Source organism: Dermacentor albipictus, chromosome 9, assembly GCF_038994185.2.
Source record: "Dermacentor albipictus isolate Rhodes 1998 colony chromosome 9, USDA_Dalb.pri_finalv2, whole genome shotgun sequence".
Lineage (NCBI taxonomy): Eukaryota > Metazoa > Arthropoda > Arachnida > Ixodida > Ixodidae > Dermacentor > Dermacentor albipictus.
In genome coordinates, this window is record NC_091829.1 from 120,353,676 (window position 1) to 120,381,446 (window position 27,771).

Consider the following 27,771-nt stretch of genomic DNA (forward strand, 5'->3'; position numbering starts at 1 on the left):
GCTGTACAAATGCCGTTATTAATTCGACACTACCACTCTGAGAACAATTTACTTTAGAATATTCCATAGCCATCTATCCTACTGTATTGCATCTTGGGGCAACACGCACGTTTCTTATGTAGAACCTATTGTACTTCGTCAGAAAAGGGCCTTGCGATTCATTACTTTTTCGGATTACTATGCTAAATCAATGCCGTTGTTTCAAAGTTTAAATATACTGCCTTTTAATTTATTACTGAATCTTAACTTTATATTGCATACTCATAATAGCATAACCACTAACTGTCGTTTGAGTGTAACCTTTTTTTACATTCCTGAATCAATACACGCAGCCCACTTAAGGGAAATTTTCTCTTGCCAAAATGCGTAATGTATATGGAAGGCGAAGGTTAAATAACACTGGAGCACTCCTATGGAACAGCTTGCCATCAGAAGTAAAACAAGCAAAATGTTTTTCAATGTCAGTGAAAACCCATTATCATTCACTACTATTATCTGCATAGAGTTTTCATCTCGATGGTGTACATATGGTTACCTTTATCACTTTCAGTGTTTAATTTACTGAATACAAATTTCTTTCTGTGGGTTTCTCGTAGCTATTAGATGCACCCTGCCTTGTGTTTATGAATGAATGTTTATGTATGTATGATTTATTGATACTTTTTCGTATTGCTGTTAAGATTGTGAGTTATAACTAGCATGGATCCCAACTAGCCTTGAGCTAGGGATTCAGATGTCCTGTTCAACATTTCCTGTGTACTTTCCTATTTTGAATAAACTTCAACTTCAACTTCAGCTTCAACTTCAACACGTCAACAGCGGTGTGTCAGTCGGCGCGCCAACGGCGTGCACAGCACCCCTCTGTTACCTGTTTTGCTATTATTCATGGGCTATACGGTCTGTGAAAGAGATAATAGAAACAGCGGCAGAAACTGGTTCTCGTGAAAAACATATATTGTACATTGTTATATATATATATATATATATATATATATATATATATATATATATATATATATATATATATATATATATATTATAATATAATATTAAATAGCCGATATAATATAATATATAACAACATATACTATATATATATTATATATTATAGTGTTATTAATATATTATATATCTTCTTCATCTGTATATATTCATCAGCATGGCCAGCGTCATCGTCTTCCGCGAGCAACCTGCGCAGTAAACCGTTGAGGCTTAGCAGCTGTCGCGCAAGTGGTGGAGGCTGCCTTCGATCGCTTGGTCCTCTACGCCTTCGAGTTTCTCTGGAGCTTCGTTCAGGCCGCCGCTTGCTACTCCTTTCCGCCAGGGTGCCCCAAGAAGATCCTCCAGGAGCCTCCGGCGTCACCGTCTTTGACGCACCGGCCGTTCCTTCATGGGCCGTCAGCACGCGACAGCGCGATCCCACCATGTTCGCTGGCCTTCGTAGTGACGACGTTGATGACTGGCTGGACAGTTATGACCGCGTGAGTGAGTCTAACCGGTGGGTTGACATGCACAAGCTTCGCAACGTCGCATTCTACTTCACTGACGTTTCCAGGACTTGGTTTCTCAACCACGAGAGCACCGTGCCTGACTGGGCGGCCTTCACACGCCAGCTTCGGCAGATTTTTGGCGCTCCCAACGTCCACTCAGAGGTCACCAAGGAAAAGCTTGATGGACGCACGCAGCGGCCCGGGGAAACATACACATCTCATATCGAGGACGTCCTCGCCCTTTGTAGCCGTGTTGACGTAACCATGACGGAATCTGATCGTGTTCGTCACATCCTAAAGGGCATTGCTCACGTCACGTTGAACGCACCGGCGATCAAGAATCCCAATACCATTAACGATGTGATCGCGACTTGCCAACACCTGGACGAACTGCAGGCCATCCGTTTACAACCTGTCGCCGGTGACGCGCCTCCTCCGTCGGATACCGACCTGCGTCTGCTGATTCGGACTCTCATACGCGAAGAGCACCAAGCGTGTGGGCTGTTCAGTCCTCCCGTTCTCCAACCTCAGCCTTCGGTTCCTGGCCTGCGCGACATCATCAAAGAGGAGCTATCCTCCATGACCTGCGCTGCGAGCTGTGGTCCTCCTTCGCCATCCACCTCGTATGCTCAGGTTGTGGCTATACAACCAGCGTTCGTTCGGACAGTGCATCCTGCTCCTGCCCCCAACCATCTGGCGACTCTACCACCCCGTCCGCCTGCCACAGGATTTTACACGACACGGCCTACGCCCCACCCCATTTGTTATTATTGTGGTATTCGCGGTCACATATCGCGTTTTTGCCGAAGACAACAGGACGAACATCGTGGCTACGATATTGTCACGTGGTAGTGACGGCGAAGAAAGAAGCAGTACGGTGGAATACAAAACTAGCTTTTATTGGGCGAACCTGTGCCCACAAAACAGGCTACACTTATAGCACAACGAAAGCGGCGAACACAGTCGGCGATCGTCGAAAATCTGATCAGCGGTCAAGCGCGTCGGCTTTTATACACAATCGTCGAATGTTCCAGACTAATCGTTGGGACCCGCGTGCCTTCCATAAAGTTCTACATCATTCGCGTCAGGCGAATAAATCAGTTAACACAAGGTTCGGCAACAACGGACTGCGGATAGAAGCATCGATAACCTTCCAGAAACTTCGGATACATGCAAGCGCGTCCCGCGCTGTGCGATAAGATTAGTTAGGCGGTGAAACCTGGTCGCCCGATAAATATAAATACACGTGTCAATATTTATGAGAGAGACCTGTTGCTTCCTCCGAGTCCCTACCAGCGCCGGCTCTCCCCACGATCACTTTTTCCACCTCCCGAAGCGCCTCGCAACTACCGTCCAGGGCGCCGCCGCTCGCCCTCCCCTCTCCGACGCTCGACGTCACCCCTGCAACCGACCACCCGCACTCCTTGCTACCGATCGGAAAACTAGATGGTGCAGTTTTTGGAGGGAAAGCTGCATGGTTCGCACAGACTACAATTCCTCCAGCATGCCCGGCCAATACTTTATTCGTGTGCGTAGAAAGTGTACCAGTCAGCATTTCTTGATACGGGAGTAGCTATTTCTATTATTCACGCTGGCTTGTGCGCTCGTCTACGAAAATTTACTACACCTTACAGTGTAGCTCTTCTTCGTTCTGCAAATAATGTTGTGATTCGACCATCGGCGCAATGCACCGTTAGGGTTTCGATCGACGGGATACGCCACCATATCCAGTTCGCAGTGTTGACTTCCTGTGCTCACATGCTTACACTAAGGTGGGACTTTCTCTTTTCGGCATCGGCTTTCATCTCGTGCCGTGAACGCCTCGTTAACTTGACAGAGACCGACAATTCCGACGATGTGCACTGCTGACGATTGTATGGTGCCCTCTGGTTGCGAACAAATCCTTGCAGTTAACTCTGACATCACTGATGGTGACGTTTTAGTTGTACCGTCAGCCCGTTGCTTGTCCAAAGGGATCGCTCTGGCACCGAGCCTTGTTCGCTTCACCAACGGCATGGCCCCTTTGGCTGTACTCAACACAAGCAATGAGCCAGTCCTTCTCTCTAAAGGCGCCGTTCTCATGTGCGTCTTGGACACTCAGCCTGTTGTCTGCGCTTATCTCGACTACTGCTGTTTCACAACCATCCACAGCTATGGATCCGGTCCCTGCATCTGATCTCGCTAGTACCATCAGCTCCGATCTAACACCACAGCAGATGGGGGAGTTACTGGCGTTGTTATCCAAGCATAAACACTGCTTCGACGTCCACTCTCCACGTCTGGGACATACTTCTGCGATGGCTCATCGCATACAAACAGATGGAACTACCGTGGTGCGCCGGCGGCCATATCGCGTTTCTTCCGATGAACGACAGATCATTAATACGCACGTTGCCGACATGCTGAAACGTAGCATAATACGCCCATCTTCAAGTCCTTGGCCGTCAACTGTCGTTTTGGTGCGTAAGAAAGACGGCGCAGTGCGATTTTGCGTAGACTACCGTGCCTTGAACAAAATAACTCGCAAAGATGTATATCCACTGCCCCGAATCGATGATGCGTTAGATTCATTACAAGGCGCGGAGTATTCCTACAGTCTTGATCTACGCTCAGGATACGGGCAGATACCCATGCACGAAGCAGAGAAGGAGAAAACTGCCTTTGCCACATCCGATGGACTTTACGAATTTAACGTAATGCGTTGCGGCCTGTGTAATGCTCCCGCCACATTTGAGCGGATGATTGACACCGTACTACGGGGCCTAAAGTGGAAGACTTGCTTATGCTACCTTGACGACATCATCATATTTTCGTCGACCTTCCATCAGCACTTGCAGTGCCTCGACGAAGTCCTGACATGCCTCTCAGCTGCTGGCCTTCAGCTGAATACAAAAAAGTGCCACTTCGCCAGCAAAACCATTAAAGTGCTCGGACACCTTGTCAGCAAGGAAGGCCTTCGACCGGACCCCGACAAGATTACCGCTGTCCTCTGCTTCCCCTGGCCTCAACACGCCAAAGACTTGCGTAGCTTCCTTGACCTAGCTTCGTATTTTCGGCGCTTCATGCGTAAATTTGCCACCATTACGGCACCGCTCCATCAACTCCTTCCTTCTCGAGCTCTTCACGTATGGTCGGGCGAATGCCAAACTGCTTTTGACGCCCTCAAGCGTGCCCTCACGTCCGAACCTGTGCTTTTTCATTTCGACAACACCGCACCCACTCTTCTATATACTGACGCCAGCGGACACGGTATCGGCGCTGTTCTTCTGCAACGTCAGCAAAATTCTGAAGAACGTGTGGTTGCATACGCAAGTCGCACGCTAACAGCTGCAGGGAAAAATTATACGATTACCGAGCAAGAGTGTGTCGCCGTTGTTTGGTCCGTCCAAAAATTTCGGCCTTATCTGCACGGCCTCCACTTTACGGTCGTTACTGATCACCACGCCTTGTGCTGGTTGGCGACGCTAAAGAATTTAACAGGACGTCTCGACCGTTGGATACTCCGTTTACAAGAATACGACTTCGACGTCACCTACAAGTCTCGAAAGAAACACCAGGATGCCGATGCTCTCTCTCGTTGTCCCCTACCAACGTCTTCAAACGCTGCTTGCTTACCACCTTCCGCGAGGAAACCGCAGGGCCCGTCGCCTGCATTCCCTTCGCTCGCAGCTCACGACCAGTTCCCATCCAGCCATTCTCATACCTTTGGCTCTAGCCAACGTAATGACTCCTACTGCCACTCCGTTATGAAACGTATTCGCGGATCATCTCACACACCTTACGCATGGCTCCGTCGGCAGTTGAAGAATTTCAAGATCGAAAATTCGATGTTATACCGGTACGTTCTTCATCCCGAAGGACACCGTTGGGTTCCTGTCGTTACCCGATCACTTCGGGCCCAGCTATTGGAGACCCTTCACGACAATCGCGCAGTCCAACCAATCAGCAAAGGGAATGGTGGTCTGTCACTATCGTGAAGTGGCGGCCCTAGAAGTATGGTTGAAGTTTGTGGGTGGCGAAGACTACCGCGAGGCATTCCAATTATGGTATAGTTCCGCTCAGCCTTGGTATGAGTACGGCTTGCGTAGGTAATGACTTGTTGGACGTCCCCCGTGTATCTGTACGAATATCCGACGCCCAGACCACTAGCATCGGTGTGAAGCTCAGTTGGGGCCTCAGGATTAAAGTGGCAATACATTGAAGCTGAGGTGAGGAAAAATTTTAGTTCACAGAATGCAGACTCACACTCAATAGCGGCGCAAACAACAATAGCAATGTAAACGGTGTGTCCTTGCGAAGGATTGTCGTGAGTGGATGAACTAGGCGCGCAAAGTCCTCAATTGCTATTATGTTTCGTAATTCTCAAGCACGCTCTACACTATTTTCTTGCAAGTAAATTTTCTAATGCAAAAATACTATTACTATAAGACTATTCTGTTCAACGCACATTCAGATTACCGGAGACCACTCGGAAGACATCACTTTATCAGCGTAAGAATAAAAATGGCTTATTTAGAAGACCACAGATGGTTAGCGTAGAGCAAAGGACATGACACTCATGCAAGGCCAACAGGCAGCCGCCAGCTCCTCGCGCACACTCGACTTTCTCTTTCTTCGGCTGTGTCGTGTACCGCCACAATATTTTTATAAAGAAAGAATGCAGGAAGTCATGTGAACATTTTATTGCGCCTTCGTACGTGCTCGAGATGTGCCCAGTGATAGTGACATGGATATGCTTAAAACGTGTGTACGCACAATGCAGAGGCTGCTCAACGACATTGGGTTTTCTTTTCGCAAACGGAAGAGAAAAATTATTTTGTGGTGGCGGTAGTATACCTGCGCACCATTCGGGAACTTCGCGGCGAAAAGCGGTATGTACGATAGTCGACCCTTTTTGCAATTTTTATAGTGTACGGAGGAATGGGTGATTGCTTATCACCCCGTAAACCTGAACCTTTCATTGTTCCGCAAAAAGATTTTTTCCCCGAGATGCAAAAGACGCGAACAGCGTCTGGCTGTAATTGCTAGCATAAAAAAATGGCCAGGCTTAGCTTGGTTAAGCCAAGAATGCGTTGCATATTGCGCGGCCGCGCATATGCGGCCGCGCGCGACCGCGCCAGTTGGGGCCCAGCTTTTCCTCCGTGACGTCACGCGCCGGCGCAGCGCCCCTAGCGGGAGGAGCGGGAGTCAGGTGGTGGCTGCGGCCGCGCGCGACCGCGCGAGTTGGGGCTCAGCTTTTCCTCCGGCTGTCGTGACGCCACGTCACGTGGTTGCACTCAAGGTCAATGGTGGCTGCCCGGCCGCGCCCAAGGTCTGAACTGAGTGATTGCAATATGCAACGCATAAAAGTGGTAGTGCCCAAGCTTTCGCTGCTCACAAAAGCGCTGTGTGCACAAACGCAAGCGTTGTTGCTTGATATTTCGGTGCGGAATTTATCCTCGCGGAACACACATTAAGGCTAGCGTTGCAAGTGGCGGCGTTTTTTGCGGCCGCATGTCGTGCAACCCCACATCACCTGGCCATCGTTTGTACGCTGCGCAGAATAATAGGCTTCGCTTATTGCCTCTCACGAACATGAGGTGCCTGGACACTGCTTAATCATAATGGCTGAGCAGTGCAAATTCACTCAGTCCTTCGCCGGACTTGAGAAATTGCGAGCTGCGTATGCCTGGCGACATGCTTCAATTCTTTTCATTATTCGTTTCTTTTTTGCAGGCGCATTTACTACCTTGACTAAACTTGGGTTAACGCTGGACAAACCAAAGAAAAGGTCTGGGAGCACGTGAACGTCGTTACACGCGAGGATGCTTTTCGGGAAGGTCTGACAACAGGCCTTCGAGCACCCAAAGGGGAAGGTGGGTGGCTGATCCTACTCCACGCCGGTAGCGAAGATGGCTTCGTAAATGGTGCTTGCCTCGTTTCCCAAGCAGCAAAATGAGCTGGTGACTACCACAACGAAATGGGTGGGCCGCGGTTCGAGAAGTAGTTCTGTGAGCCGCTTCTATCAAACATCAAACCACGCAGCGTTATAGTAATAAAAAATAATTATGGGATTTTACCTGCCAAAACCACTTTCTGATTATGAGGCACGCCATAGTGAAGGACTCCGCAAATTTAGACCTCCTGGGGTTCTTTACCGTGCACCTAAATCTAAGTACATGGGTGTTCTCGCATTTCGTCCCCATCGAAATGCGGCCGCCGCGGCCGGGATTCAATCCCGCGACCTCGTGCTCAGCAGCCGAACATATCATAGCCACTGAGCAACCACGGCGGGTCGTTATAGTAATGGACAATGCACTCTACCACAGTGCTCACCTTGAGGAAGTATCGACAGCATAAACACGACAGGTTGACATTCTGTCTTGGCTAACCGATAAAGGCATCGCGTTTTCTGAGGCTCAATTAAAGCCAGAGTTGCTGGTGGTCGTCAACCAACACAAGAAGTTGTTTCTGGTCTATCGCATGGACGTCGTTGCTAAGGCTGCCAGTCACGACGTCGTGAGGCTTCCTCTATACGACTGCGAGCTGAATCCGATCGAAGTGATTTGGAGCCAGGTGAAAGGTTATGTAGCGGCTAACAATACCGCATTCACCCTTGTAGCTGTCGCAAAGTTGCTGCAGGAGAGCACCAATTTTGTAGGGGCATACGAGTGGCTTAGGGTGTGTTCTCATATTCAGAGGATTGAAGAGGAATTCTAGCAGCGTGACGGCATCATTGACGCAAGCCTCGACAGGCTTGAAATTTCACTCGTATCAGATACGAGCAGCAAGAGTGACGCGACTGACAGTGAGATGAGCGGAGTGGAAGAGCCGCTGTGAATGCGGGCACGGTGGCAGAAGCCTCCGCAACATTGCGTTTTGTGCTTGGGATTCTGCCTCAAGCTTTTACTAACCACGCGGCATGTGTAAAAATTGACTGTGAAGTTTTTCGTGCCAAAACCACAGTATGATCCCAAGGAACAGCATATAGCTCAACCGTGGAACAATGTGTGCCACTTTATGTTTTTCCTTTTAATCTTGAAAGCTTCCTCTTAGGCTTAGCGGAGTGAAAGTGAAAAATACGTGAACAAATGCATTCTTTGACGGGCTTCAAAATTTAATGCATGGCCGCTTTTACATTTTGCTCACATGGAAATTTGGCCCCAGTGATCGAACCCGCAAGCTTGCGTTTAGCAGCACATCGTTGCTTATAGGAGTCGTGGTGGGTGCAGGACATGCGCATTTCGACGGCGGACATGACAGTTGTGGAAATAGTAATTAATAGTTCTGGAATGCTGCAATGATCTGGAAAGAAAGTGTGTATAAATAAAGACGTTAACTTCGCTCCTTGCAATGAAACACATCGCATGGCATGTCGCAGCGCGGCATGCCGCGCTTTGTATGTAAGTATGCGCGAAAACCGCATAGTCGCAGGCATTTTCCAAAAGTTACAGAAATAGTATATTTTGGCTAACAGTTCAACTGAAATTGAGTTCGTACGTAGCTATAACAGTGAATTCTTAAAGGTTATGGTTGCTAGCGAAACAACCAATTTTTAAGTATTCATATATATTGACACGTGGCGTAGAGGTAGAACACCCGCCTCGCGTGCAAGAGGTCCGTGGTTCGAATCCCGGTGCCGGCAATTTTCCACCGGATTAAAAAAAAAATCCGCGTGTTGATAAAATTGCACAAACAGGCCTGGAGTGTGGCCTGATCCCGGTGACCAGAACCGGTAACGCACTCCCTCACCAGAGCAGGATTGGCCACCCTGGTGCAGTACTTGGCCACAACCTCCTATATGAACACAACAATCAAACCCCGGCCCTCAGTCCCCAGCAGCCGCGAAGCAACTGACCACGGCGGCGGTCAGACCTGCAACGCAGCAGAGGGTGCTAAGAATCACTGGCTCCGGACAGGCCGCCAATGGAATATGAACCTGGCAACGCTTAACGCTAAAACGTTATCTAGTGAGGCGAGTCTAGCAGTGCTATTGGAGGAATTAGAGGGCACTAAATGGGATATAATAGGGCTCAGTGAAGTTAGGAGGCCAAAAGAAGCATATACAGTGCTAAAAAGCGGGCACGTCCTGTGCTACAGGGGCTTAGCGGAGAGAAGAGAACTAGGAGTCGGATTCCTGATTAATAAGAATATAGCTGGTAACATACAGGAATTCTATAGCATTAACGAGAGGGAGGCAGGTCTTGTTGTGAAACTTAATAAGAGGTACAAAATGAAGATTGTGCAAGTCTACGCCCCTACATCCAGTCATGATGACCAGGAAGTCGAAAGCTTCTATGAAGACGTGGAATCGGCTATGGGTAGAGTGAAAACTACATACACTATACTAATGGGCGACTTTAATGCCAAGGTAGGCAAGAAGCAGGCTGGAGACAAGGCAGTGGGGGAATATGGCATAGGCGCTAGGAATAGCAGGGGAAAGTTATTAGTAGAATTTGCGGAACAGAATAATATGAGGATAATGAATACCTTCTTCCGCAAGCGGGATAGGGGAAAGTGGACGTGGAGGAGCCCGAACGGTGAGACTAGAAATGAAATAGACTTCATACTCTGCGCTAACCCTGGCATCATACAAGATGTGGACGTGCTCGGCAAAGTCCGCTGCAGTAACCACAGAATGGTAAGAACTCGAATTAGCCTAGACCTGAGGAGGGAACGGAAGAAACTAGTACATAAGAAGCCAATTAATGAGTTAGCGGTAAGAGGGAAAATAGAAGAATTCCAGATCAAGCTACAGAACAGGTATTCAGCTTTAACTCAGGAAGAGGGCCTTAGTGTTGAAACAATGAACGACAATCTTGTGGGCATCATTAAGGAGTGTGCAATGGAAGTCGGTCGTAACTCCATTAGGCAGGATACCAGCAAACTATCGCAGGAGACGAAAGATCTGATCAAGAAACGCCAATGTATGAAAGCCTCTAACCCTACAGCTAGAATAGAACTGGCAGAACTTTCGAAGTTAATCAACAAGCGTAAGACAGCTGACATAAGGAAGTATAATATGGATAGAATTGAACATGCTCTCAGGAACGGAGGAAGCCTAAAAACAGTGAAGAAGAAACTAGGAATCGGCAAGAATCAGATGTATGCGTTAAGAGACAAAGCCGGCAATATCATTACCAATATGGATGAGATAGTTCAAGTGGCTGAGGAGTTCTATAGAGATTTATACAGTACCAGTGGCACCCACGACGATAATGGAAGGGAAAATAGTCTAGAGGAATTCGAAATCCCAAAGGTAACGCCGGAAGAAGTAAAGAAAGCCTTGGGAGATATGCAAAGGGGGAAGGCAGCTGGGGAGGATCAGGTAACAGCAGATTTGTTGAAGGATGGTGGACAGATTGTTCTAGAGAAACTGGCCACCCTGTATACGCAATGCCTCATGACCTCGAGCGTACCGGAATCTTGGAAGAACGCTAACATAATCCTAATTCATAAGAAAGGAGATGCCAAAGACTTGAAAAATTATAGACCGATCAGCTTACTGTCCGTTACCTACAAACTATTTACTAAGGTAATCGCAAATAGAATCAGGAATACCTTAGACTTCTGTCAAGCAAAGGACCAGGCAGGATTCCGTAAAGGCTACTCAACAATAGATCATATTCACACTATCAATCAGGTGATAGAGAAATGTGCGGAATATAACCAACCCTTATATATAGCTTTCATTGATTACGAGAAAGCGTTTGATTCTGTCGAAACCTCAGCAGTCATGGAGGCATTACGGAATCAGAGTGTAGATGAACCATATGTAAAAATACTGGAAGATATCTATAGCGGCTCCACAGCCACTGTAGTCCTCCACAAAGAAAGCAACAAAATCCCTATAAAGAAAGGCGTCAGGCAGGGAGATACGATATCTCCAATGCTATTCACAGCATGTTTACAGGAGGTATTTAGAGGCCTGGAGTGGGAAGAATTGGGGATAAAATTTATTGGAGAGTACCTCAGTAACTTGCGATTCGCTGATGATATTGCCTTGCTTAGTAACTCAGGGGACCAATTGCAATGCATGCTCACTGACCTGGAGAGGCAAAGCAGAAGAGTGGGTCTAAAAATGAATCTGCAGAAAACTAAAGTAATGTTTAACAGTCTCGGAAGAGAACAGAAATTTACAATAGGCAGCGAGGCACTGGAAGTCGTAAGGCAATACACCTACTTGGGGCAGGTAGTGACGGCGGATCCGGATCATGAGACGGAAATAATCAGGAGAATAAGAATGGGCTGGGGTGCGTTTGGAAGGCATTCTCAGTTCATGAACAGCAGGTTGCCATTATCCCTCAAGAGAAAAGTATATAATAGCTGTGTCTTACCAGTACTCACCTATGGGGCAGAAACCTGGAGGCTTACGAAAAGAGTTCTACTCAAATTGAGGACGACGCAACAAGCTATGGAAAGAAGAATGATAGGTCTAACGTTAAGGGATAAGAAAAGAGCAGATTGGGTCAGAGAACAAACGCGAGTTAATGACATCTTAGTTGAAATCAAGAAAAAGAAATGGGCATGGGCAGGGCATGTAATGAGGAGGGAAGCTAACCGATGGTCATTAAGGGTTACGGACTGGACCCCAAGGGAAAGGAAGCGTAGCAGGGGCGGCAGAAAGTTAGGTGGGCGGATGAGATTAAGAAGTTTGCAGGGACGGCGTGGCCACAATTAGTACATGACCGGGGTTGTTGGAGAAATATGGAAGAGGCCTTTGCCCTGCAGTGGGCGTAACCAGGCTGATGATGATGATGATGATGATGATGATATATTGACACGTGTACTTATCTTTATCGGGCAACCAGGTTTCGCCGCTAAACAACTGTAATCGCACAGCGAGGGAAGCGCCTGCATGTATCCGACGTTTCTGGAAAGTTATCGACGCTTCTATCCGCGTGTCTGTTGTCGCCGAACCTTGTGTTATCAGATTTCATCGCGTGACACGAATGGTGTAGAACTTTGTGGAAGACACGCGGGTTCCATCAGTTAATCTGGAACATTCGACGACTGATCTATAAAAGGCGACGCGCTTGAGCCGCTGATCAGATTTTCGACGATCGCCGACTGTGTTCGCCGCTATCGTTGTGCTTTAAGTGTAGCCTGTTTTGCGGGCACAGGTTCGCCCAATAAAAGCTAGTTTTGTCTTTCACAGTACTGCTACTGTGTTCTCTCTTCGCCGTCACTACCACGTGACCTCTGGTGGAGGTGCTAGTGCGCTCATGTACCGAACGCCTCCGGAAAGCCGCGATCCAAGCCCGAAGCCTGAGGACCAAACTAACATCGCCGAAGACCAGCGTGCCAGCCGCAGACTGCAAGGACTGCCCCCAGAGCACGGACTTCTACCTGAGTCGACAAAGAAGATCGTGGTCAAAACAACTCCAATGGCTGCCCCAGCGTCCCCCGTTATCCTACAACAACCTCGGGACCCACCGACCTTCCATGGAGCAGCGACTGAAGACCCAGAATCCTGGCTGGAGACCTACGAACGAATCGCTACTTTTAACAACTGGGACTCCGACGACAAGCTGCGGCATGTGTACTTTGCCTTAGAAGATGCCGCCAGAACCTGGTTTGAGAACCGGGAGTCGACCTTGACGACATGGGACCTCTTCCGTACCGGCTTCCTGCGCACCTTTACAAGCGTCGTGCGCAAGGAAAGGGCCGAAGCCATGCTCGACGCCCGAGTGCAGCTACCTAACGAGAATGTTGCCATCTTCACGGAAGAAATGAAACGTCTGTTCCGCCATGCCGACCCGGATATGCCCGAGGAGAAGAAAGTCCGCCTTCTCATACGTGGTGTGAAGGAAGAACTTTTCGGCGCAATGATACGAAGCCCACCGAAGACCGTAGAAGAGTTCCTTCGCGAGGCCGCCAGCATCGAGAAGACACTCGAAATGCGGAACCGGCAATTCAACCACCGTACAAGCTCTACCCACTACGGAGGAATTCAATCACTGGCCGCCGACGACCTACGCGAGACTATCCGAGCTGTCGTGCGGGAGGAGCTACAAAAGCTGTTCCCATCATCACAGCCTAAAGTGGCTTCGATTGCCGACGCTGTGCGTGAGGAACTCCAACAACAACTTGGAGTAGCCCCTGAATCACCGCAGCGTGAGCCGCAAGCGATGACCTACGCCGCCGTCGCACGCCGTCAAGGACCCCCTCCGCGACCGCGCCAGGGCCCTGTCACGCCACAGTTTCGTCGTCCGCCGCCGCCGCCGCCAGCACGACCACCCGTCGCCCAGCGCACCTACGCGAGGAAGACGGACATCTGGCGTGCTCCTGACCACCGCCCGCTCTGCTACCACTGCGGAGAAGCGGGTCACGTCTACCGACGATGTCCATACCGGGAGATGGGACTGCGAGGTTTCCCCGTCAACGCGCCGCGTCCACAGCTTGGCGAGCGCCCACGTGACATCGCCGATTACCTCGCCGCTACTCAGTGGAGCCCTCGACGGCCGTCCCGTTCGCCATCACCAGGCCGCTACCTGTCGCCGCAGCGCCGACCATACACTGGCCCAGCCCGGGGCCGGTCAGCGAGCCCATATCCGGAAAACTAAAAGCAGCAACCGATGGAGGTGCGGTTGCTGTTCGTCGAACTGACGAAGATCCTCCGCCGCCGACGAAGACGACGACGAAACGATCTCGACGACATAACGACGACACGCCGCCGTCCCGACGAAGTCAGGAAGGCAAGACTACACCGACGAACGACGACTTGACGACGCGACGTTCCAACTTCAGTTCAACACGACGCAGCCGTGATCCGACGCCACGACCTAACTGCAACGCCAGACAAAGAACCACCGACCTCGACGTGCTTCTCGACGGCCACGCAGTCACTGCCTTAGTCGACACAGGGGCTGATTACTCCGTCATGAGTGGACACATCGCCGCCCAGTTGAAGAAAGTTAAGACTACGTGGGAAGGCCCTCAAATTCGAACCGCTGGAGGACACCTCATCACGCCGTCTGGAGTCTGCACGGCAAGAATTACCATTCATGACCGGACTTACCCTGCCACCTTCGTTATCCTCCAACAGTGTTCTCGAGACGTCATTCTCGGTATGGACTTCCTGAACCAACACGGCGCAGTCATCGACCTGAAGTCGAAGTCAATAACGCTGTCGGACGATAAAGCGATACCGCCAGAGAGCCCTCGTAGTCACCACGCCTTGACTGTGCTCGAAGACCAAGTGAGCATCCCGCCCCGCTACAGCATTGTTATTTCGGTCGGCACCGAAATACCCGCTGACGTAGAAGGTGTCATCGAAGGCGACCAACGTCTCCTGCTAGACCGTGAAATTTGCATCGCAAGAGGGATCACCCGACTGCATGGAGGGAAAACTGAAGTGTTGCTGACAAACTTCAGCCCGGAGTTCAAGCACATCAACAAGGGCACGACGATCGCGTACATCGAGGAAATTCTGGAAACCGGTAATGCGTTTGTCCTCTCGGATTCCGCCGCATATACCCCGACGACCATGGTTCCCGAACCAGACTACGACATTAATCCAAATCTCCCAGTGATCAAGCAACAGCAGCTCAGAAGTCTGCTTCGACGATACAAAGACTGCTTTTCGACGTCATCGAGGATTCGACAAACCCCAGTCGCAAAGCATCGCATAATAACCGAAGAGTGCGCTCGACCACTCCGCCAGAGCCCTTACCGAGTTTCGACGCGAGAACGCGAAGCTATAAGACACCAAGTCGACGAAATGCTGCGCGACGACATCATCCAGCCGTCAAAAAGCCCGTGGGCGTCTCCAGTTGTTTTAGTGAAGAAAAAGGACGGAACCCTACGTTTCTGCGTCGATTATTGTCGACTGAACAAAATCACGAAGAAAGACGTATACCCCCTCCCACGGATAGACGACGCATTGGATCGGCTCTGCAACGCTAAATACTTCTCGTCGGTGGATCTCAAGTCTGACTACTGGCAAATAGAAGTCGACGAGAGAGATCGCGAAAAAACCGCCTTCATCACGCCAGACGGCGTCTACGAGTTCAAGGTCATGCCATTCGGACTCTGCTCGGCGCCTGCAACATTCCAGCGCGCCATGGACACGGTGTTAGGAGGATTGAAGTGGCAGACCTGCCTTGTTTACTTGGATGACGTCGTCGTCTTCGCCGAAAATTTCGACGATCACCTTAGGCGGCTTGCGACCGTACTAGAGGCCATCAAGTCATCAGGGCTCACTCTGAAGCCAGAAAAGTGCCGCTTCGCTTACGATGAGCTTCTATTCCTAGGCCACGTCATCAGCAAGTCTGGAGTTCGCCCCGACCCACAGAAGACAGCTGCCATTGCAAAGTTCCCACAGCCCATCGACAAGAAGGCAGTGCGTAGATTTCTTGGCATGTGTGCCTACTACAGGCGATTTGTCAAGGACCTTTCACGTATCGCTGAGCCGCTGACACAGCTAACTAAATCTGACGTCGAGTTCAAGTGGGAAACGCCGCAGGCCGACGCATTTCAAGAACTCAAACGACGCATGCAGTCGCCGCCCGTACTTGCGCACTTCGACGAGCACGCCGATACCGAAATCCACACTGACGCCAGTAGCCTAGGCCTCGGTGCCGTGCTAGTCCAGAGAAAAGATGGTCATGAACACGTGATAGCTTACGCTAGCCGGTCATTGTCAAAAGCGGAAGGCAATTATTCTACAACCGAAAAGGAATGCCTCGCCATCGTTTGGGCTACAGCGAAATTTCACCCGTACCTATATGGCAGGCCATTCAAAGTTGTCAGCGACCATCACGCTTTGTGTTGGCTAGCGAATTTAAAGGATCCTTCAGGACGGCTGGCGCGGTGGAGCCTAAGACTGCAAGAATATGATATCACTGTAACCTATAAGTCTGGACGAAAACACTCTGATGCCGATTGCCTATCACGCGCCCCCATTGACTCGCCGCCGCAAGATGACGAAGATGACGACGCCTTCCTCGGCATTTTAAGCGCAGAAGACTTCGCTGAAGAGCAGCGAGCAGACCCGGAGTTGAAAAGCCTCATCGAGTATTTGGAAGGGCACACCGACGTTGTCCCTAGGGCATTTAAGCAAGGATTATCTTCGTTCTCGCTTCAAAACAACCTACTCGTAAAGAAGAACTTCTCACCAGTGCGCGCCAACTACCTTCTTGTTGTCCCGTCAGGACTGCGTCCAGAAGTATTGCACGCCCTACACGACGATCCAACCGCTGGGCACCTTGGATTCTCTCGGACGCTGTCGAGGATACAGGAAAGGTATTATTGGCCGCGCCTGACCGCCGATGTCGCCCGTTATGTCAGAACATGCCGAGACTGTCAGCGACGCAAGACACCACCGACAAGACCAGCCGGATTACTACAGCCAATCGAGCCTCCTTGCCGACCATTCCAACAGATCGGGATGCACTTGTTGGGACCCTTTCCGACGTCAACAACCGGAAATAAGTGGATTGTCGTGGCGACGGACTACCTCACCCGCTTCGCTGAAACTAAAGCACTGCCGAAAGGTAGCGCCGCCGAAGTAGCGAAATTCTTTGTCGAAAACATCCTGCTGCGACATGGCGCCCCAGAAGTCCTCATCACCGACAGAGGAACGGCCTTTACAGCGGAGCTCACCCAGACCATTCTGCAATACAGTCAGACAAGGCACAGGAGGACAACTGCCTACCACCCACAGACGTATGGTCTTACGGAGCGGCTGAATAAGACCCTCGCCGACATGCTGGCAATGTACGTCGACGTCGAACACAAGACCTGGGATGCCGTCCTGCCGTACGTAACATTCGCTTACAACACGGCGGTGCAAGAAACAACACAGATCACGCCGTTCAAGTTGGTTTACGGCAGGAACCCGACGACGACGCTCGACGCCATGCTGCCGCACGTAACGGACGAAAAGAATCTTGACGTCGCTACCTATCTCCAGCGCGCCGAAGAAGCCCGACAACTCGCCCGCCTGCGAATCAAGAACCAGCAGAGGACCGACAGCCGACACTACAACCTCCGACGACGCTTCGTCGAGTACCAGCCCGGCGACCGTGTTTGGGTATGGACCCCGATACGCCGACGAGGACTGAGTGAGAAACTATTGCGACGCTATTTCGGACCCTACAAGGTCATCCGACTTATTGGCGCAGTGGACTATGAGGTCGTGCCAGACGGCATTTCGCATTCACAGCGACGTCGCGCACGACCTGAAGTGGTCCACGTGGTGCGTCTTAAACCATTTTACGGACGCTAACGAACTTTCCTTATTTTGCTTTTTTCTTTGCTATGAGTGCTTACTTATTACTTTCGTTTGTTTGCAGCATCGGGTCGATGCTTTTTAAGAGGGGGGTATTGACACGTGTACTTGTCTTTATCGGGCGACAAGTTTTGCCGCCGAACAAATGTTATCGCACAGCGCGGGACGCGCCTGCATGTATCCGAAGTTTCTGGAAAGTTATCGATGCTTCTATCCGCTGTCTGTTGTCGCTGAACGTTGTGTTATCTGATTTCATCGCTTGACACGAATGGTGTAGAACATTTTAGAAGGCATGCGGGTCCCAACGTTTAATCTGGAACGTTCGATGATTGCTGTATAAAAGCCGACGCGCTTGACCCGCTGATCAGATTTTTGAGGATCGCCGAGCGTGTTCGCCGCTATCGTTGTGCTATAAGTGTAGCCTGTTTTGAGGGCACAGGTTCGCCCAATAAAAGTTAGTCTTGTCGTTCACAGTATTGCTACTGTGTTATTCACCGTCACTACAACGTGACAATATATCTGCCACATGCATGCACGAAAGCAGTCGTCGAAAACGCCCATTTGCGGAAAGCGCTGGCGCAACCTAAAACGAAACCTAAAACCGAAACCTAGAGTGAAAGGTTCGGACCACTTGGCGCAGCAATACATTTGCATAGGCTCCGCCATAGCCTTCGCTGCACTGCCACAGAAAGTAGTAGATTGGCGCAGCCGATGGACGCGGAGTGGCTCTCATTGAAAATAGGAGCGGCGACTGTCTTCTTTGGTGGCTGTACTATACTGCGCTCGCGTTGCAGTGCAGCTGCGGGCAGGAAGTGAAGTGCAGCGACTACAAGCTGTAGAAGATGGGAACGCTACATGTCGATGTAAACACCGACCTCCTTTGTCAAAAGACGATCACCCCCAGAAAGGCGCTTCTAGCGGCAACTGCAGGTTTCGCAGTTGTCAGAGAGCGAAGGTTCTTGTATGATTTGTCTAGAATGGTGCCGGAATAATATCCTAACAAGCCGAGATCAGGGAATATAAGCGTTCCAAGGGCAACCGAACATGGCTTACAACGGTGGGAAAACTTCCGTGATAAAGCCGCTATCTTGAGTCAGACTTCAGTGGTTTTTTTTTTTCATTAAACTTCGCTCTCTTGGTTTTCTTCAAACATCAACATTTGATGCATTTTGTGTACCTGTTCCACAAATCTATTGTGTTTCAGGAGATCCTTGCTTAAGTCCTATTAAATTTTGTTTTTCTACACCTGTATCCTGTTGCAAGATTACTAAAGGAGTTGGGGTGACTCGGCAATCTTTGCGCCTGCCTACAGTCTCTCGAGATACATGTGCTCAATACAACCCGGTATGGTTCTAGCTTTGAAAATGTGCATTTTTCTTTTTTTTTTTTTTGCTGCAAAGAAGTCCAGCTACATGTCTTCCAAGTCTTCTTCAGTCATTTCTCTTCGACGTTCTGCACTATGTTCACGTGTACGTTGTCGTTTAACACTGTCCTCTGCGAAGCAAACACAATTGAAATCATCAAGGAAGATGACAAACTTCTCGCATTCAAGCTAGGGCCAATTTCATCAAAAAATAATGTTCTCTCATTACCATTTGTTCGCGCGCAAATACAAACAATGCGCCATTGGACATCTGCGTGTGAAACATCACCGCAAAGAAATCGCCCCTATGTGCTTGCATATACTGCCTTTTCCACGACGCTGGTAGACCGTCTAATAAAAATGCATGATCACCTGAAACGCCCACAAAATGAAGCACACAGCTATTAAATAGGTTTGGAAACGGCCGCAATGCTATTGGGATCACATATATTTTTTGAGACCACAGACATGCATGTGTTTCATTGGTCTAACTAAATATAAGCAATAATATAATGCTGAGATTTTTCTCATGACATCTAAATCAGCCAATATATCGGTTGGTAGGCTTCGCTGCTTGTGATGTAGCTGCATGACGACATTGGAAGTCGTGAACAAGAGATTTATCAGTGTTTTGGACTCCAGATAGCTAATTTGCGGCTGCATTCAGCGCAATAATATTTGGCTCACATATTCATATGGGACTCTTCAACAGATAGCGTTTTTTTCCAATATGTTGGAAAAGTATTTCAGGGCTCTTTAAACAAAAAGTGCGCGATCATATCGTTCTATTGGTAGTAAGTAACGGGGCAGTAACTTAGACGGTAACAAAGACGCTGAGAGAGTTTTACTACTCTCAACTTGCGAAGAACCAAAAAGTTACCGACGATTACAAAAATGCACCGACGATGGCTGGCCCGAACAACCTGTCTCGTGCGGCACGTTGCAAACAGAGCGAAGTGTGGCGTGACTGCCTCGCTAATCTGGAGATGGCGAGAGCCAGCGTGTGCGTGACGCGTGGGCGCGATTCACAGCAGCCACTGCCAACATATCTACCAGACGATGCGCGCTACTTTGGCGCCATCTCGTAGCCATCGTCGCCGCACCCACCTCTCTGCTTTCCTCCTCGCATGTTTCATCCCCCAATACGATCCGCGTTCGCTTTCATCTTTTGCTTTGATTGTTCACTTGGCTACGCCGCAGACGCCGCCGACACTCGCCGCAAGAACAAGTGGCTAAGAGCTGAGCTCGAGAAATGTTAGTTGCAATGTTAAGAGACAAGAAAACGGCAGTCTATATTAAAGAGAGAAACCGGGGATAGCCGATACTCTTAGTCGACATTAAGAGGAAAGAATGGAGTTGGGCAAGCCATGTTATACGTACTATACTGTTGTTTAATAGAGTTATAGAGTGGGTGCCAATGAAATGAAAGCGCAATACAGGGCGGCACAGGGTTAGGTGGTGTGTAGCGGTTAAGAAATTTCAAGGTAGACTTTGAATCAGGTAGCGTAAGAGAACGGTAATTGTAGATAGCAGGGAGATGCCTTCGTCCTGCAGCGGGCATAAAAAAGTTGAATGGTGATAGTGTTATGATGATGATGATGCAGACAATGCATGTATATCCTGGACGTAAAAAAAAACCTTCTTCGAGGAAAGATCATTAGGCCGCACTGAATATTGATGTGTCCTCCCACATTTTATACTAGTTTTACTCTATCCTCGTCCTTTATTGACACAGCAACTATATGAACACTCCAGGCGCATTGTTGCCGTCGGCGTCGCCGCCGGCGCGACGTTTCGTATAGGGTACGAAGGCGATAACACCGCAGCCGCGCGCTGTACGCCGTATGTGCGAAAGAAAGCGTGCGAGGGAAGCCGACGATCACAGCTCAATGTGGCGCGCGCAAAGAAGGAACGCGGGGAGGAAGCGCGCCGTGGTCCATCGCGCGCGAGGCACCGGAAGGAGGTGAAGAGGGGGGGGGGGGGGGGCGTTGTATTCTGGCAGCAACTGCGTATTGCACAGCCACGCGCGCGGGCCGTATATTGAAAGCGATCCGCGTTGGGGGCAGAGTGCAGGTGCGCCAACTGCTCGTGCCTTTGCACGTGCTGTGTTCTCACCGCTCAGTTTCCGTTGAAGTGATAGACAGCACGAAGGTCGCTTAGCTCGATGCTGCTGCCGCGATTCCTCACGCCAGTGTTTTGATAGCGGGTGTCCGCGGTCACCGAGTACGATGTGTTGAGATTTTCCTGTGCGCGCTAGCTGACACCGCGCTTATTACTTTAACGAGGATGCTTACAAGCTTATTTTTTTTTTCAGAGCTCATAGTTCTAGATAGGCGGCGATTAAGAAAATCAGAGGTCGGTCACAGGCAAATCAATCATGGCCGGTAATATACCAAGAACACATAAAAGTGCTGTTGCTTTTACGCTGGATTGCTGCTGTTTTCGGCAGTGTTACTATCTGCACTACAATTCACCTTTCTGACCTCTCTCAAAAGCGGCTGCCGTAATACAGACCATGCGGTGAGGTTCCTTTAAACCCTGCAGAACGCCCACATCAATTCAGTAAAAAAAAAAGCCCCTAACAATGCGAAAAACCAAAAGGACATAAAATGTCTTCTTTTCTTTTACTGAAAAGTGCTTTCAGCAAGAAAACATATTCACTAACACGAAAAAACATTGTTCTGTTTCAGTTGAACGAAAAAGTTTCTTTTCATTTAGGCAAAAAATATTCCCTGTACGGTAAAGTAAAAGCTTTCTAACCAATAGGCGTACTGAGAGTGAAACGAAATTTGTTCACCCCTTTGTTATCCTCAAATACCATTTGTGTGCAACTTCACCAGCCACTCAAGGGATCATTGCACGAGGAAAACGCGTGAGCCAATTCGTCTTAATGAATTGAAAAGCGTCAGCTGCTCTCCGGCCGCGTAACGACACTCGGAGCCTGGCCACGCTGACTCGTCGAATGGATGCTCGCATGTTTTGCTTAGTGCAGGGTGAATTGTCGCCGGGTGTCTTCTCTTACGTTTCATGTAGCGTGCCTACATACACGTGCAATATCTGTTGAATTTTTTAGCTTTTGCACATGCATCCCAGCATTTGACGGTTTCGTGCATCGTGAAAGTTTTATTCACGATGGGGGTACTCCCGCAAATGCGTACACTTTGTAACGCGTTTTCCGTTCTGTAAAATGACGGAAAGAACTCTAAACAAACAGTTTTTCCGTTTTCCGTTCTGTAAAATGACGGAAAGAACTCTAAACAAAAAAAATTTTTTTTTCTGCAATTACAGCAACAGCCAAAAGAGAAACAAGAAAAGATAAGGTATTCGAATCGCCCTATTTATTACGTCTTTTTTTCCTTGCAGGACATTATTTTAAGTGCACCGTCACGGAGAGTGGCGTTATTGGCGATTAAGGAACAAAATCACGCAGCTGCACAGAGCGATGACTAATCACCTAATTTTTTTGTTTTTTTTTTGGGGGGGGGGGGTTCACCGCCCCCAAACCGCAGTGCGACCAGCATTCGACTGCCCTGCAATGATATGCGCCGCCTGCGGCTCCTTTGCGTCGTGATACCTGAAGCACGCCACGCCACCGTCGTTGCGCTTCGCCCTCGTAAAGGCCCGTTTATAGTCCGACGTTATCGGCGCGCGGGCGAGCGTCGTTCGCGGTCAGTCACGCTACGTCGGTTGCGCTGCGCCAGCCGAGATGCCATCCCCTCTATACTTCAACGCGCGCGCCGTAGGCTGCTATCTTCAGAGCATGCGCAGAAGGTTCCCCAAGTCGCGCGCCGTCCGCAAAAGCCGTCTGCGGAGTTGTGTTGGCGCCTTTTTCTTCGCGCGCAATGCATTGTGGTGCGAGAGTTCCGCCGACTTCGACGCGCGAATGGCTCCGGAGCCAAATCGGCGCCGGGCCCGTCGGGGCGCGTTGGAAGCCGCCGGTTACGTTAGCTGCGCCGGTGCGCCCGATTATAGACAAAAACGGCACCGAGAGCGGCGCTGCTGCGCCGGCGTTGAGAGCGCCGCATGCGGAGCAAAATTCTATTAGCGGTGGTACCCCTCTCCCATCTCTCGTTCGCGCCGCCTTGATTGCCTCCTACACTGCGCGTGTTTGGGCACGTTTCGCGCCGCGCGCGGTGTGTGCGCGTGGACATTTCCTTCGGAGGGCGGTGTACAGTCTCTCTCACATTTAGGGGAAAACTCGAAGCGCAGCAGCTCGCGCAGATGCTCGAGGGGCGGGATCTTGAACGGCGTCGTCTGCTACGGCGGCGCACGCTGGCCGCATTGTCGAGAAACGTTCTACTGTCAGGTGCAGGGCGCTGATCACATCGTTACTGCGTGAAAGGAGCCGGTATTCTTTGCTAAGCGTTGCGCGACGCCCACTGATACGCCTCGAATGTAAGTTCATCGCTGCATGGCAGTCATAGACGACGTACTGATTCCATACATTCTTGACGGCCCGTTTCTGTAAGGCGACTATATATTCTAACGCGATAGGACGCCGATCCACACTGCTCGTGCTGTGCAAGAACTGCTAGAAGAGCGCGCAGTCACTCTCTTGGAGCGGCCGCCTCAATCCCCGGGCGCCAACATCATTTAAAATGTCTGGGGCTCGTTGAAAGTATCGCTGGCGCAACATCCCCTCTATCAGTCGCCCGAGGATAGGCTTCGATCCACCATCGTCAGTGACTGAGACGTGCAGCGAATGAACGCATCCCTGATCAAGTCATTCTACACTTCACTGCCTTCCAGGATGAGCGCTGTCATCGCTGCCGCTGGGGACATGACGAGATACTAACTGAAGTTCCGAGCGTGACGTGTCCAATTCCCCACCGGCGGGCAGGGTCTGTCTGGTGTAGCGAATGATTATCGAGAAAAATCACTTCCAGCTCATTGTCTGAACCTAAAACGTTCATTTAATCGTGTCCGTTTGTTTCACCGTGTTCGACTCCCATTGTTGAGTGCTTTGTTTTCCTTTCGAGTCAAACAAAGACTGAGCACGTTGCGCGCACATCTTGGTGCGTTTTGTCGCTGCTCATTACGGTAGCACACACAGTGAAGAAATATACGTGCACACGCTCAGTACTCCGGCCCTTCGAAATTACAAATGAACCTTGTTGTCAAAAGACGTTTGTGGAACTCCATTAGCGCCAATGAAGGATCAGAGTGTGGCGACGCACAACGTTTAGTAAAGAACATCAGCTCAGTTCCCGCAGTACCGATGAAATCGGTGCACTGCCCCTGACAGTACCACGCTTCCCGAAAATGCGGCCAGCGCGCGCCGCCGTAGCAGACGACGCAGATCACGACACCGCCCCTCAAGCGTGTGCGCCTGCTCGAGCTGCTGCCGCCGCACGACTCCATTGCTTGCCGCATCGCGATGCAATACGTTCCGAGTTTTCCCCTTAGTGTGAAACAAACTGCACACGCTATATTTGCCTTTAAGAAGATCGGTACGCTTGACGATTATTTTTATGGCTGCAATGCGGCGAAAGGGCAGCGTCTGCTTAACCATGTAAGGGACGCTGAGCAGGTAAGTGGAAACGACATCGTATATGCCGCCGGAAAAATCGTCAGCACATACGATGCGGCACATACATACCGCACCTACGAGCTAAAGTCATTTTTGCAGTTTCTCACATTATTTTTGCTACAAATCCGTGTTGTCTCTGATGGCGACAACGGACTTCTATCGACACTGTGCGGAAATAAACAAGATATATCGCTGCATAGCACAAGTACGACATGCGCACACAACTTTAACTAGTACGTCCCCTACAATATGGAATAGAGGCAGCAATGTAGACAGCTTGGTCATTTTTTAACAGTACTCAAGAGACGGAAGTTGAAAGTATTATTAATCATTCCTGCTTGAGCAATGCCGGCGCGGCCAAGACGCGGGTGTGTATCGTCCAGTAACCCGATCGATCGGTGCAGTGGTGAAGCGGGAATGAACTCCGGTCATGTTCAATGCATCATGCACATATTCAATTTCTCGGCACGCGTGAACTTCGGCTACTGCTAGCGCATACAACAGACGTGGTTTCCATTCTCAGACAGCGCACACACAAACGAAACACGAGAAAGAAGACAGGACAAGCACTCGTTGAACTTAAAGTTTTTGTATGAATAAAAGGATTATGTACCGAGTAATTATTAATTTCACGTGGGTTAGATATAGAAACCGTCATACACTCAGGAGTGATCAATAAACGATCTCGCTTCGTTTGCCAGATGTTTACTTCGCTCGGCGCACCGCAGTAATCCATGTCTGTCGTCTGCTTCTTTCGTACCATTTTCTTGTGAATCGGTATAATTTCACTGGTGGCATCAACCTTTTCATGTTTACATTGCTGTCGTGACAGTTAACAACACAATAATAATTTCCGGTCATCCGAAGAGGCGCCGTCGCAAACAAGAGACGTTTCGCGCGCAGCGCGAACTGAACGCGGGCGCGACCGCGAAGGGAAGCGGCGACGGAAACCTACACCTTCTCGCGTGCAGCGCGCGCGAGAAAGCCTTCTCTCGTGCAGCGCGCGCTCAGCCTGGCCTTCTCTGGCTCAGCGCGAGCGAAGGGAACCGGCGGAAGCAAACCCCCGGGGGATTGGAAACCGTGCCGCCAGGGGAGAAACGGGCGCTGGCGTCTCGGGCGAAACTTGGCGTGCGCTCGTCTATAGAGGTGTCGTTTTCGCCGACGTGACGTAGCGTGCGCGCGCGCGCGCGCGCGCCTGCGTTACGTCGGACTATAAACGGCCCTTAACGTAAGCGCGGCCGTCTCGGGCGGGAATCGAACCCAGGACTTGGGTGTTGAGCAGCGCAGCAACATAACCGCTGCACTACCGCGGCATGTATTCATAGGCTAACGGACCCAGTTTTTATCCATAAAATAAACACAAAGTGTGTTACTCACCCCTGTATTGGGAAGGCTGTAGTCGCGTAAGTGTGACGCGGAGCGTTTTTCCCGTGAGGTGCGCAGCGAGTTCTTTGTGTGACCCTGTCATGTCTCTTCTCCACGTCTCTCCACGAGAATCTTGTGAAAAGCGTTTGATTAGTTCGTTCTTCCTCCGCACCTGTGTGTAATAAAACGAGCGGACTGTCTTGCGGTATTCTTTCGCGGCGATTAATGGCTTTCTCTTTCTGGCAGGAATTGTCTGTCTCATTCATAACGACAGGTGCTTCCATCAGGGAGCGCACGAACAAAAGAGCGAGAATTATCAAAACATTCGTTTTCCTGCTTAAAACGCTGCGAACTTCAGCAGTGATAACCCTCCACATTTCGCTAGTCATAAAGTGGCTCTTTGGAGAAACAAATATAGGGTATAGGCTGGGCTCGAAACCATCCAAACTTTATATTTGAGTTTCATTTAAGTTTTTTAATGGCCCCCACTGTGGGGTATTGCGTGAAAGGTGGGACCACAAAAATAAACAAATAAATATTACTCAAAGCGACCACTAGAGGCGCTGATACTAGGTCTGTAATAGTGTTCTTGTATATGCTCCCGCAGGGAGCAGAGTTGCGCATAGGTCCGGTTTATGATCCAGCTCTGCAGTGAAGCCACTCCTCGCGCGCGCAGGAGGCAAAGGCCGCGCGGTGTTCCATTTGCTTTTTTGTCTGCTAGTCGCGAGCTTCACGCGGCAACTGTACGCAAGCGCTGAGCAAGGTGACACTTTTTGTTGCAGGCAAAGCTCGAACAATTGGCGTAGACGGGGAGGCGCCAACCCCCCAAAATCTTTAATTTGTGTGCACATCTATACACGCACATATACAAACACACGCGCGAATGTACATATAAACAATAGGACCCCCCTCGATCCCTCGAAATAAAATCCTGACTACGCACGTGGCTCGAGCAGCTCAAAAATTCGCGTGCTAACGCGCATTACCATATAATAAAAAGCGGTGCAATGTTTTTCAGCACGTATATGAAGTTTTCTCGTGGAGGCGGAAGACAAGAAAAGTTTTAGAGGGCGTTTAAAGAAAACTTCACACACGTGGGGTAGACAATTATGTGAGCACATTTGGACTGCCGAAACGAGACGAATAATCAATGCCGCCAACAGAACTATCGTGCCTGCAATTATGTGAGTGACCGTTGACCGTCATTCATCACTAAACGTCGTTGACAGCAGCTGCACGTTTTCTAGATATGCGGTGCAGGCGCGTAAATTTAAACACATTTCAAATGTTCACATGCACACATCTTATGCAAAGCTTATTTTTACGATTCATACCGCAAACATAACAGCTGTTTCGTAGCAACAAATCTGCAAATGGAAAAAGATTGAAGGAATGGATGAGCAATGGCTGGTGGTAGCAGGGGATGAGTGCTGCTTCTTGGAGCCTTGGGGGGGGGGGGGAGAATTCAAAGCCACTGGAAAGGCAGCAAGTTATTAAGAGTAACAACATGTTATTTTTATTGGTCTAATCACATAAGATGACAAACTGGCAAAGTAATTATTCACACATTGTAGACTGTAATATGACAGCACATTGTTCTTTATCTCTTCCTACTACTCAGGTTAATTTACTATAACACAGTGCTTATTAAACGTACAAAAATAATTTCACACTCCTCACGTCGACTAAGGCTGACCGAACAAGCGACATATTGCGGGCGGTAAATGCTGAAGCTATCGCAGCTGTCTCATAAGCAGGAGCGCACGGTGTCTTCGCTTACTACAAAACAATGAACACCAGCACATCAATC

General features: G+C 49.6%; 1 protein-coding gene across 2 annotated transcripts in view; it reads right to left on the reverse strand.

Moving 5' to 3' along the window:
- LOC135911222 (uncharacterized) overlaps nucleotides 1-27,771 on the reverse strand; it is a 100,551-nt gene that overhangs the window by 61,677 nt on the left and 11,103 nt on the right. The window contains exon 2 of one of the 2 annotated variants that reach the window (XM_065443418.2): nucleotides 25,974-26,133. The exons of the other annotated variant lie outside the window; for it this stretch is intronic. Coding sequence (XP_065299490.2) covers nucleotides 25,974-26,133 — 160 coding nt within the window. The remainder of the gene's footprint in view (nucleotides 1-25,973; nucleotides 26,134-27,771) is intronic. 2 annotated transcript variants of the gene reach the window in all.